Raw genomic sequence first — 12777 nt, 5'->3', positions numbered from 1 at the left:
TTGAAGTGGCATGTGTGCAAGTGCATATGACTAACTTTCGCGTGCCCAAATCGGGTTTCTTCTTGGTAAGGTATAGCATTGGGCTTGGGCTGAACCGTGAATTTTTTGGGCCTCAACAATCTCAAATAAAAACTCAGCTTTTCAAAGTTTATGGATTGAAAATACGATCGTGAAAGCTCTCCAAATAAAGAAGACAAAGGTACTTTTTCTTTACACGAAAGATAACACGTTGAAAACCAAATTACTTGATTTGCACGATTTGAATAAAAACAAAAAGATATTTTTCCTATTCTAATGAAGATCAGGCGTAAAGCCCAAAACCAATAGGAAAGTAAAAACCCAATAAAGGAAATTTATGATAATCCCACCATTAAAGGAGTCCTAATATTCTTAGGTCAACTACCAAGAATATCTCAACACCTTTAATAATGTGATCTGATTAAAACTTGATTTGCAAGTAAATTACTTTAAAAGATAAGTAACAAATCATGGATAAGATAAAGAAGAATAAGTAAAAAGATATTGCAAAATATGCCTAAATGAGATGCACTCCTAAATGGATTCTAATTAATTAAAATCAAGGAAGATCAAGAAAATAAAATCATATTAGATTCCAAAAAAAACGTTCCTATTATGAGTGCATGAAAAATGACATGTCTTACCCTTCAGATCAAATGTCACATACGTGTTAGGTCACAATTCTGGAATTCGGAATTGCTGAGCTGTTCCAATCCTGCAATTTCTAGAAATCAGAGACGACAATTTTGCTTCAAACCTACAGCAAAATGACACTTCCAAATCAATACTAAGTTCTAGGAAATGCCAACACAATTTCACACTAACAATAACTAAGGTGACGTCAACTGGGCCCATCTAATTATTTAGCTTGAGCTGACCAAAGGGCCACATGTGGCTTAATATTTATGAATTGGCCTAATGAGTAGCCCTCTCTTTTTTTTGTAACCCTTTGTGTAGCCCACTCTTAGAGATAAGTTTTGGGAATTTTGAACCATATTTGAGGATATAGCCCTCACTTGGAGATGACCTTACAAAATCACACTCCTTAATCATTAGCATAATGGGTTGCTTCGTATTTTTTGCAAAAACCAAAGACAGCAAGCATTGATTTTTAACATATCTTTCGGTTCACCACAAAAAATAAAGAGATTTTCTATTTAAACTCCACACTTCTCTTAGTTCACCCCGTGTTCTAAGTTTATCCCAATTTTTAATTTAAATTTTCACAATTTCTAAGAAAACCTCACTATCTTCCCAAACTATCCTTAAATACACCCCAAACTGAAAAAAATAATAATTAAAAGAGATTTTCTATTTAAACCCCACAATTTTCTTTGTTCCCAGCAAAAAAAAACAAACAAACAAACAAACACAAACAAATGAAACCCCAAATCCGAAATTTAATACTTTCTAGAGAAAGAGAACAGCTTTACCTCTCTCCAAGAACTGTAACTGGAATTCTAACACTTGGGTATTGTTGAGAGAGAGAGAGAGAGAGAGAGAGAGAGAGAGAGAGAGAGAGAGTGAGTTTGTAAACAGGAAGTTGGAAGGAGGTTTCTAAAACTTAATATGAAGAGTGCTGGGGTGTATAGAGTGTGTGCATAGATATACTAGGGTTAATTATTAAGTTGGATGACCTTGTCTTTTTAAACAATTATAAAACTTACAGCTTAATGATTTAAGTATTGGGGTGAACAAAGAGAAGTGCAGGATTTAAATAGAAAATCTCAAAATAAATAAGGTTGGTTTCTGTCCTCCTGATCTGGTCTGAAGCACATGGTAATTGTCTTTCTGACTTGTTTGATTTGAACAAGCTTCTTTCCCCCCTTATTTACAACACTTTTTGTTTCTGGGCCAGACTGCATATAAAAAAAACAATATGTGGGATTTCATGAATCATCAGGACAATAATGTTTTTTTATCTTTCATGCTATATGATCAGTTGGCTGCTACATATATGAATTCTTGAGCTACAAGCAATTGTGTTCTATTTCTGGTCAACAATGCTGGCCTCTTTCTAGTCCCTTAATTCATGCATTCAAAACCAGAGCTATGGCATTCTTGATTTTAGAGCAAAAAAATACAGTAAGATGAAGCTATTGTGTGAGATGTAGAAGTAGTCTTGATCCAAATTTAGATGAAGAAAAGGGTGGTAAAAGGAAGCTTAAAATTCTAATTTCAGGTGGGGATGAAGATGAAACCATATCTTGATTCTGATTATATATTTATTTACACGAACCAACCATTGGCATTCACTGAAAAACTCTTGTGGATGTGGGATTGAAGACAGAGTCTTGGGAGGAAGGGGTTGGGGAAGACATTGATTGCCTTCCCTTTGTTTTTCCCTTTTTTTTTTCTTCTTTCAGTTTTGTAATTTTAAACATTTAATTATTTTAAACATTAAAAATTTAACTTTTAACGTGCCTAACACGTGACATTTAAACAGAAAATTGGATGAAACTACATGGAAACTAACGGAGGGAGTTAAATTGAACATTTAAAATAGTCTGATGGTTAAATTGGCTAAAAAAATTATTCAGGGTGGACATCTCGACAAGTGTTATAGTTAGGGGGGTTTTCGACTGTTTATCCTTTTTTTTTTTTTTATCTCTTGTAAGTTGTTGTTTATTTTTCACTTACAGTTAGTTGACGCTTCCGCACAACACTCCCCCTAACCCGCAACCCACCCGCTCCTTGCGCAGAACCAGAAACCCGTGGGCCCCCTTCCCCGACAACCCATTCTCCAAGGGCAGAACCTAAAACCCCACCGCCCCTCCCCACCCCTACTGATTTCTTACACCTCCTCCAATTTCTTCTCCGCTCCCCCACTTCCCCATCGAGACCCATCATCCTCTCCCTCTGGTTTTTTCTACCCCACTCCCACAGAACCCCAACCCCCATACCCAGTTGCTTTGCTCACATTCATGAACTCTGCTGCGAATGGTTTGTTAATATACTATAGCCATCGCCTTTCTGAGTTCTATATTGATGGTGGTGCTTTGCTTGAAATTCTTCTCAGTGGAGATTTTGCATTCATTATACAGTGCTGAAGAAACCATTAAAATTTTGTTTCGTTTTATACCCAGAACTGGAACTGAGGCATGTTCCTGGTTAGGTAAGTAGAATGGGTCTCCAAGACATTGTGCCTCTATTTTGCAATGGTTGAATGTGCTTAAGAAAAATTTGCGCAGTTTAAATTTTTATTAGTTTTTTTATCCATGCTGGAGGTGGGCTCCACTTTGCCACATTACCCACTCAAATTTGTGAATAAAAAACTTAAGTGCACAAAATTACTAAAACACCACTGTCACGTCAAACTTAACAGACTTTTGAATGGAATTGATAGTAGAGGACACCGTGGAACATCAAACCTTAGTCAAAGGGGCAAAGTGAGTCACTTTAATATTAAGGGGGTAAAATGAGAATTGACCAATGTTTCAAGGTGCACTGTAGCAATTAAGCCTTGATTTTTTAGCAGATCGTTCGGTACACCACAAAAAAAAAAAAGAAAAAATAAGGTTTCTGTCCTCCTGATCTGATCTTAAGCACATCGTAATTGACCTTCTGATTTGTTTAATTTGAACAAGCTTCTTTCCCCAGTTATTTATACCACTTTCAGGGCTGGACGGTAGCTAAGTAGAAAATTAAAAAACCCTTGTGCATACATAATTATGGGATTTTATGAATCAGGACAATACAAAATTAGTTTTATCTTATTTTTTATCTTTCATGTTATATGATCAGTTGGCTGCTACATATACATATGAATTATGAGCTCTAGACAATTGTGATCATCCTATTTCTATTTCTATTTCTATTTCTATTTCTGGTCAACAATGCTGGCCTCTTTCCAATACCTTAATTCATGCATCCAAAACCAGAGCTATGGCATTCTTGATTTTAGAGCAAAAAAATACAGTAAGATCAGAAGCTATTGTGTGAGATGCAAAAGTAGTCTTGATCCAACTTTAGATGAAGAGAAGGATGGCAAAAGGAAGTTTAAAATTCTAATTGCCGGTGGGGGTATTGGGGGGCTAGTTTTAGCATTGGCAGCAAAACACTGAGGATTTGAAGTAGAGGTGTTTGAGAAAGACCTGAGTTTAGTGAGAGGGGAGGGACAACACCGCGGACCGATTCAGCTTATGAGTAGCGCTCTGGCCGTGCTGGAAGCCATTGATGAGAATGTTGCAAAACAAATCATGGCAGCAGGTTGTGTTACTGGCAATAGGACCAATGGCTTTGTAGATGGAGTTTCAGGTGAATGGTAAGTCTGCTGTTATTTTTAAGTAACTTTTTCACTTTGGTTCCACTTGTGAGATAAGCACTCAACCCATAGGGCTTAATCTTTTATATCAAACCAACACCCTCCTTCCTTCCTGACGTCCATATATAAGCATTAACTGCAGCCTCACCCCCGTACCTTGCAAACCAACAAAGAAATTGGAACTTACCAAAGCTTTGATACCATATTAGACAATCACCAGACCCCGAAAGTTTATTCGGTTGGGAATGGGCCAACGATGTGAGCTTGCTGCTATACTATACATGGACAGCAATTGGATGCTGTATAAAAGAATCTATTTGTTTACTTCTCCATTTAGTTAGTTTAATTTGAGAAATTTTTCAAGTGATTTCTTAGTTTTTGTGTCCAGTGCTCAATAGATGTTTCTCTAAATCAAGTGCTCAATTGTATCCTTTTTTTTATTTTATGCTTTTTGGTTCAGGTTTACCAAGTTTGATCTTTCGTCTCCGGCTGTAAGTAGGGGGCTTCCTATCACTCAAGTGATATGCCGGATGGAGCTTCAAGATATCTTAGTCAATGCAGTCGGATTGGACATTGTGAGAAACAATTCTGAAGTGGTGGACTTCATTGAAGAGCCTAGCAAGGTTCAATTAATTTCTTACTAATATTCTAATTTCTAAAACTTTTCAGAAACCACCAGTACAAATTTCTCAGCTTCTTTCCGTGTATTATAAATTAGGTCACGGTGATCCTTGAAGATGGACGGCAATATCATGGTGATGTTTTAGTAGGAGCTGATGGAATATGGTCAAATGTAAATTCTCTGTTAATCTTTGAGCCATCTCCAATGTATGCCCCTTTCAACTTCATTATTTTTTTATTTTTTTTTTTTACCAGGTGCGAAAGAAATTATTTGGCAGACGGGAAGCAAAATACTCAAATGACACCTGCTACAGTGGAATAACAAAATTAATTCCGCCATACATTGCTAGTGTCGGGTATATTATATGTTACATGGTTCATATTGACAAGCTCAATTTAAAAAATGGACAAACAAAAGTGTAAAAACTCAAAAATGAAGTTAGTAGATGGATGGTTTCGATTCATTATCTGGGCGTTCTTGATTTGTAGGTATCGGGTCTTCTTGGGATTGAACCAGTACTTTGCTGCGTTAGATATTGGGAATGGGAATATGCAATGGTTTGCCTTCCATAAGCAGCCGCCTATGAGCACTGATCCTCCTGGAGGCACACACTCTCTTTCTCTGTTGTGATCTTGTCATAAAATTAATGCATTTGATCATTAGATTTGAACATAGCTCTTCCAGTTATCTAAATCTTAGGCTTTTAGATCCTGCAGGTAAAAAGAAGCTCCTGGAGGAGAAATTTGGAAAGTGGTGTGATGAAGTGATTGCTCTAATTCAGGAAACACCAGAGTCCATGATTTTACAGAGAGAAATCTACGACAGAGACATGATCTGCTCTTGGGGAATCGGGCGTGTTGCTCTGCTAGGCGATGCTGCTCATCCATTGCAGCCAAATCTTGGCCAAGGGGGTTGCATGGCAATTGAGGTATCTGGTCTTCTTAGTACATTTTATCGTTTCCATATCCGAAAAACGGAAGGAGTTGTCTCTCATGAGCTCCCATGTTGTCGCGTTTATGTGCAGGACTGTTACCAGCTTATAGATGAGCTTGATCAAGTTCCCAATACCGGCACAGATGCTCAAATTTCAGATGCAATTTGCTTGGCACTAAGACAGTAAGTTGTAGTTGTAGGTTTAAATCTTGAGGCATTGTAAAAATTACTTCACAAACTTTTGTGTGATGGTTGGTTAGATACGCGAAGAAAAGAATAAGGCGTGTTGGTATAGTGCATGCAGCCACCCGAATGGCATCAAAAATGCTAGCTATGTATCAACCTTGCACACAGCTTAAAACTGGTACTCTAGCTGTGAGTTTTCTCCACCCCGTTTCCTTCGTCAAACTGGTCTTAGTTTTCTATTTAAAATAAAGAAATTAATTAATTAAATGTAGTCATATTTCTATTTGTTCTTGTGGTTGCAGCATCTCTCATCTCTGCAGATAACGTACCCTGCATTTCGAATGGGTCAGGCATTTCTGCAGTTTCTTTTGCCAAAATTTATGACTTGGATGATAGCAGGGCACGGGTAAAGGAATATACAGAAAATATTTCAGTTCATTTTCTCATTGTCCGCTTTTATCAGCACCGCTCATGTTCTTCTTCTTCTTGCAGGTTAAGTCTCAAATCTCAAAGAGAGAGAGAGAGGGAAGCAAAACAAACTTAGATGACTTCTCTGTTAGAATTGAAGTTGATAACCTTCCAATTCAAATCAACTTCTCTATTACATGTAATATTATCGGGTTTTCCGGCGTGTAAAACAGACGATAGAAACAGTGATTGCATTTTACTACCTAAATAACAAATCCTTCCTAATAGTATACATATGAAATATATCCACAGAAAGAAAAAAAAAACATAGGAATACAATTACAATCTGCCTAATTCTTGTTTAATTTCTAAACCATGCTGCCAATAAATTTAATTTACCTTCTAGAGCGTTTTCTAGGCCGCCTAGAAGCCTCCTGCTTCCCCCCATTTTCCCTAGGCCGCTTTGATGAAGCTACTACATTGGCCGTCACGGCAGCCGCCTTCTTCGGCGGCCTTCCTACACTTCGCTTGGATGGACTGCTGCTTTCTTCCTTGGCTTGTTTCTTTTTATCACCGCCACTTTGCCTTAACACCCTTTCTTTGACTTTGTCAACCTTACCACCTCCCCTCCTCTTCTGCTCTCCTCCACCTGATCTAGTACTAGTGCCGCTCCCACTGCCACTGCCGCTCTTCAATGTGTCCGACGCAGGAGCATTGCGCTTAATTCTCTTCAAGAAATCGGCTGCTGCACTTCGCTTTTTGTCCAACGCCGCTGCCTCCGTTTTCGACTTCTTATCCGCTTTCGGAGTTCCCGTCTGTTTCTTGGTGGAACCACTTCCATCCTTATTATTATTATTCTCGTGATGAGTCCTTCTTGAGCTTCTGGTTCCAGTAGTTACAGGATTGTCTTTTGCTTTAGCACCAGCACCACCACCCTTATGCTCTTCCGCTACATCATCTTTTGAAGAGGCCTTGTTATTGTTAATGGGCGTTTTAACATCAAAAGCTGTCGCTTTCTTTTTCTCGTCACCTTCTTCTTGTTGTTTAGGTTGCTGCTGCTCACCCTTTGGTTTAACATCAAAGATAGAAGCAGCAGCAGAAGGCTTTGATGAAATGGAGCTTCGTTTCCGGCAGACAATGATGGGCGCAGTTGACTTGTGCTTGGCAAGCAAAGAGTCTGATCTTTCAAGCTGATCAGGACGTTTGGGCGGTTGCGTTGGAGGAGGAGGACAAGGTGGAGTTGTGGTGGGTGGTGGTGCGTGTACAGCAGCAGCAGGCAATGAATCTGATGGCTCAGATGAAGGTGAAGGGTTGGGGGGTGGTCTAGTGATTAGATTATTCTTCTTCATTTCGTTTAAGACAAGGCGTCGAAGTTGGTGAGCAGTTAGCGACTCCAAAGAGGATTTGGGGAAGAAAACGACGGCGTTGTTGAAGAGGAGCAGCAGGTCTCTGTAGAATGAAAGAGCGCAAGACGAATATGCGTCCTTGTGGAGCTTGCTTTGTATTGTTTCCAAGTCCACATGCTGCTGGACCATGCTCTTGTACTTGTCGCTTTCCTGTACATGCAGCCACATCATCATCATGCTTCGCTTTCGTTTTAAAATTTTCATGCTCACTAAAAATCTTCTAGTTAAATTACTACACAAAAAAAGAAATTAGTGACAGAAACTGAGAAACACAAAATCCATGCATGTTCTACAACAGTCCAAATGTGACTTTTGGTATACATAAATTTAACAGAATAGGTTTATCCGAAACAATAATACTATTTGTATCATATTTATCGATTACATTACTAACCATCGTTTTAATAAAAAAGGGCTCCACCAATGTGTATGGGATTCACCTGTAATAGAAATGTTGTCGACACCCAAATGTTTTGATTTGGACATTGAAGCAGGTCTCAACAAACAAAAACAAGAGCCCATTCTATAAGGAAACTGCTATTGTGGTATCACAAATTCACAATCGACCTCAGACCCAAAAAGAAACAGTTCCCTATGGGCCTATGTAAGACCTCGGAGGGCCTATATTGCAATATAAAAAATTAATTGAAAATAAATGAAGGGAACAGAGTATTTCCCTGGCATACATACAAAAAAGTATATAGCAACAAAAGAATATGCCAAGATTAAAAGAATAAGAAAACAATCTGAATGAAAAGAGGTGAGATGCGAGCCTCATGGGGTCCATCCGTGGTGGTCGCACTTGTATGACACGTTTTGTTTTATAAATTTGTAAATTGAGTAGAAGGCTCCACGACCCTTACGGATCTTACGCTATAAGCAAAAGTACAAACCTTTTTTCTTTTCTTGGATTTTATACCAAATATCTTTAAGTCAACAGTAAAATTACTGTTTGTTTTTTAAAACAAAATCAAAAAACTGTATTTGAATTTGAATTTGTCAACACATATTAAACACCAACACAAATCCTAAAATTTAGAATTGCAACCAATCTGACATATATATTTTAGCCTCTTCTGCGATTGCGAGAGGTTTTTTTTTTAACAATTTTAAATTTATTTTAAAATTAAAAAATAATAATGAATAGTTGTGTTTCTTAAAAATATAATTCATTATATGAGTTTTCTTTTAAATTTAATTTTTTTAAATATAAAAAAGTGTGAATTTATCATATTATCCTCATTTAATTAATAATTTCAATTATTAATGTTTGCATTAACCAAGAGCATTTTCTGGTATTTTGAATGTTTTACCATTCTCTGCCTTTTACTTTATATATATAGCTTCTTCTTTTTTTAATAAAAGTGATATTCTATTTTAATCTAATTTAAATTACGGAAAAAGGAATTTGAACTAGAGTGCAGAGTGAGGAGCGCATCCCTCCAACCAACTTGGCTTAGCCAATGTATGCCTATTTTATTTGTTCATATTACAACAATTCTGACCATCATTTATTTTCAACAACAGACTTACAATGACAGATTAAATGCTGCATCATTTAGTAATTAAAACTTCAAAAATTAGGTGGCTCTTAACATTATTGTTTATGAAATTCCAACACACCATATATGTGATATAACTAACACCACCAATATTTATGTGTACCCTTTTTCTTTAATTTAGCAAAACTTACATTTTATCCGTATGTGAGATGCGAGCATAAATTCTTATCATCCTTATCATTCCTTATATTTAAATTCAACTTAACCATTAATATTTAAATTTTAAGTGAAACATTTTATTAAGACCACATTTTATATACCACCTCTCTAATACTGCTATCGAAAAAATTCATGGTTAAGTAGAAGATTGTATATCTAAAAAAATGTAGTGGAGTAAATTCCACCAATAGTGTTAGAGAATTGCATGCAAAATCCTAGACCCTAGGAGCAGGAGATAGATATTTATTCGCCACTGGAGAGAAGTCAGTAATTTCAGCCGCATGCGTATTTTTCATCTTACTACTGAAACCAACAAAAAGTCGAAAACCATTTTGGAGTGGTCCCAAATTATTGGAAACGTCATGACCACTTGTTTGCCTCATACAAGTCCGGTTTTAACCAAAAAAAGAAAAACCATGGCCAAATCATATACTCAAACTTTAAAAATAAAATTGTCAATGAAAATTTAATTTGGTATTTTTAATTTGGTTCGGTGCATGCATGTTTCGCAGTGTTTGGATTCGAATAAAATAAGAATTTAAAAATAAAAGGAAAAGAAGAAATGGAATTACGAAAATAATCAAAATTGTAAAATAAGTAAAATACCTGGGTGGGAAGCCGTCGCTCGAACAATGAGCTATGCTCGTGCGCTCGGATCATCTGCAGGAGCCCAACCAACGGCTGTGATTTCACCAACAATAACTCTTCGTTGTTACGCTGCTGCTCTGGCACCTCCACTCTGCGACGTCGTTTCCTGTTCCATTTCCTCGTCAAGCTCGCCGAACTCTGCGCCTCACTACTCTCCCTCATCTCACCCGCCGAGTCACCACCGCCTTTCCCTTCGCGGCTCCGCTTCTTAGCCACCGTCTCCGAGCTCCCTTTATCCGACTCTGACTCCGAGTGTCCACCGGCCCCTGTCCCTTTGGTCGGTTCGCGCGAACCGTCCAGAACCGGGTGCGGTTCGGGTTCCGATGCGACGCGGTCTTCCTGGCTGGGCTTATTGTCCAGACTTTTGGAGCAGGTTGAATTGGAGCCGTTCACCGACTGGTTCTCTTGGTCCGGTTTGGACCGGTCCGGTTCGTCTTGAATATTTTTGTCGTTTTCTGATCTGTGTCCCTTGGAGTCCTCCTCCTCCAGATCTGGCTTGGCCTCGTCATCCTTGGAGCTATCTTCTCGTTCTTCCTCCAGCCTCTTCACCTTCAACTGCAACGACCTGAGAATTAATTAAGACAACCAACTCAGATCTAAAATTTTACGTGAAAATTTTTCCAAAAACAAAAAAATATAAAAAGATATAAAGAATTACACGATGGAGACGTCGTTGCGATGGAGCTCTTGACGGAGTTGAGCGACGCGGAGTTTGCGGAGGTCGTCGAGCCAGGGAATACTAGGAGTATCATGGTGGTGGTGGTGATGGTCTGGTGGCGGGGGGGAGGGGAGGGCAACGTCGTCGTTTTGATGTTGGGAGTTGAAACGGCGGCGGAGGTCGTGATACTTGAGCTTGCAGTTGTAGGCGGTGGTGAGGAGGTGAGGGAGAGAGGTCTTGGCTTGGAGTTCCATGGCGACGCTGTCCCAGTCGTTGATGCCGTGACGCTTCACGGCGCATGCTAGCAAGAGCTCCTCCCATGTTCCCCAGGAAGACGTGAACGTCGTCGTTTGGTCTTGTAATTCAGGTTCACTATTATTGCTGTTATTATTATTAGTATTATTATTAGTATGAGTAGTAGTAGTAGCATCGTGATTAGCAGTGCCGCCAGTGCCCCCTTCCATCATGACGACGAGGATACCTCTCTACCTCTCTACCTATCTCCCTCTCTCTCTCTCTCTCTCTCTCTCTCTCTCTCTCTCTAAGTCGGGATTGGAGGTTTATGTCTAGTTTTTATATCATCATATCATATATATTGTTCAATCTCAATATATATTTCATTCTCATCCCTCCATTTTGTGCTTTCAAATATTAGTACCTTCTTTTTATTTTTTATTTTTCCAAATTTTTATTTTGTCTTTGGTTTTTGGGTTTCATTAATTAAATTAAACACCTTACCTACTAAAACAAAACAGATTTTTGTAATTGTTGTTGTTATTATTCTTGGATTGGGTGGATGGGTAGCTTTCTTTTCTTTTCTTTTTTTTTTTTTTTGGTTGTGTTTATGTTATATATATATATATACATATATAGTGGGGTGGGGCCTACTACCTCCCTAAAGGCTAAAGCTAGCCTAAGAGAAGGGAGAGAGGTGATCTCGAGCACGCAAATAGAAATAGAAATAGAAATTGGGTAAACGTTAATTAACCATGTTATCCCTATTCAAATAATATTCACACGCTCTTCTCTCTTTCTCTCTCTCTCCACCCCCCTACAGTACGTGTTCTCTTTGGATTTGGTCTTCAATTATCCACGCCTACAAACCCAGACCCAGGCCCAAACTCAGACCCGGATTCCTTGGATCAAAACCTACTCCCTTTTTTTGGGTAAAATTGCGCCCAAATCAAGTCATCATGTTGTCATAGCCTGAGTGTCGCTGACCCATGTGGTGAAAAAATTAGCAATCATACAGTACTTATGCGGTGAAGCCCGTTATTACTCTAGCAAAACATTCATGCAGAGGGATAATTTTGGGTTGAGATTTTCTATTTAAATTCCGTAATTCTCTTTATTTATCTTAATACTTAAATTATTAAGCAATAAATTTTATTATTGTATAAAAAGACAAAAAAAGTCATCTAACTTAATACTTAACCCTAGACTCTAGTACATCTATACACACCCCATCACTCTTCATATTAAGTTTTAGAAAAATACAAACTCTTCTACATCCTATTGCCAGATTACTCTTCTTTTTTAAAGAGATAGGACATTGACGAGCCTACCTCTTTAAAATCTGTGTGGGAGCTAATGGAAAGGCTTGTTGATTGTTTGGCTGTAATGATCTTATTCTCTTCCCTTTGCTGATTGCTTTTTTTTTTTTTTTGGCACTCTTGGCTGTTGATTGCTTGGTTGTTTTGATAAAATTTATACCTTATGTATTTAAATTTCAGATTTGGGGTTTCATTTGTTTGTGTGTTTTTATTTCTGCTAAGAACAATAATATTATTGTCACTTTTGGAATTCCAGTATTGGGTAGCTTGAATTTTTCTTCATGTTTGGGGTGTATTTAAGGGTAGTTTGGTAAGATAGTGGGGTTTTCTTAGAAATTGTGAAAATTTAAATTAAAAGTT

At 38.0% G+C, this 12777-nt stretch overlaps 2 protein-coding genes across 2 annotated transcripts; one reads left to right on the top strand and one right to left on the bottom strand.

The window, feature by feature from the left end:
• Positions 3831-6727, top strand: LOC18787624 (zeaxanthin epoxidase, chloroplastic). The gene is made up of 9 exons (XM_020557528.1): positions 3831-4282; positions 4743-4905; positions 5001-5075; positions 5159-5259; positions 5393-5508; positions 5621-6020; positions 6098-6212; positions 6326-6429; positions 6516-6727. Exons 1-9 carry the CDS (start codon positions 4161-4163, stop codon positions 6565-6567), a joined length of 1248 nt encoding a protein of 415 aa, XP_020413117.1. The 5' UTR covers positions 3831-4160; the 3' UTR covers positions 6568-6727.
• On the bottom strand, positions 6580-11954 carry LOC18785658. Its single transcript, XM_007220840.2, has 3 exons — positions 10865-11954; positions 10165-10771; positions 6580-7987 (listed from the first exon to the last, which is right to left on the bottom strand). Exons 1-3 carry the CDS (start codon positions 11329-11331, stop codon positions 6827-6829), a joined length of 2235 nt encoding a protein of 744 aa, XP_007220902.2. The 5' UTR covers positions 11332-11954; the 3' UTR covers positions 6580-6826.

This window comes from Prunus persica, chromosome G2 (genome assembly GCF_000346465.2).
Source record: "Prunus persica cultivar Lovell chromosome G2, Prunus_persica_NCBIv2, whole genome shotgun sequence".
NCBI classification, from domain to species: Eukaryota; Viridiplantae; Streptophyta; class Magnoliopsida; order Rosales; family Rosaceae; genus Prunus; species Prunus persica.
This window is presented reverse-complemented; position numbering and strand designations above follow the sequence as displayed.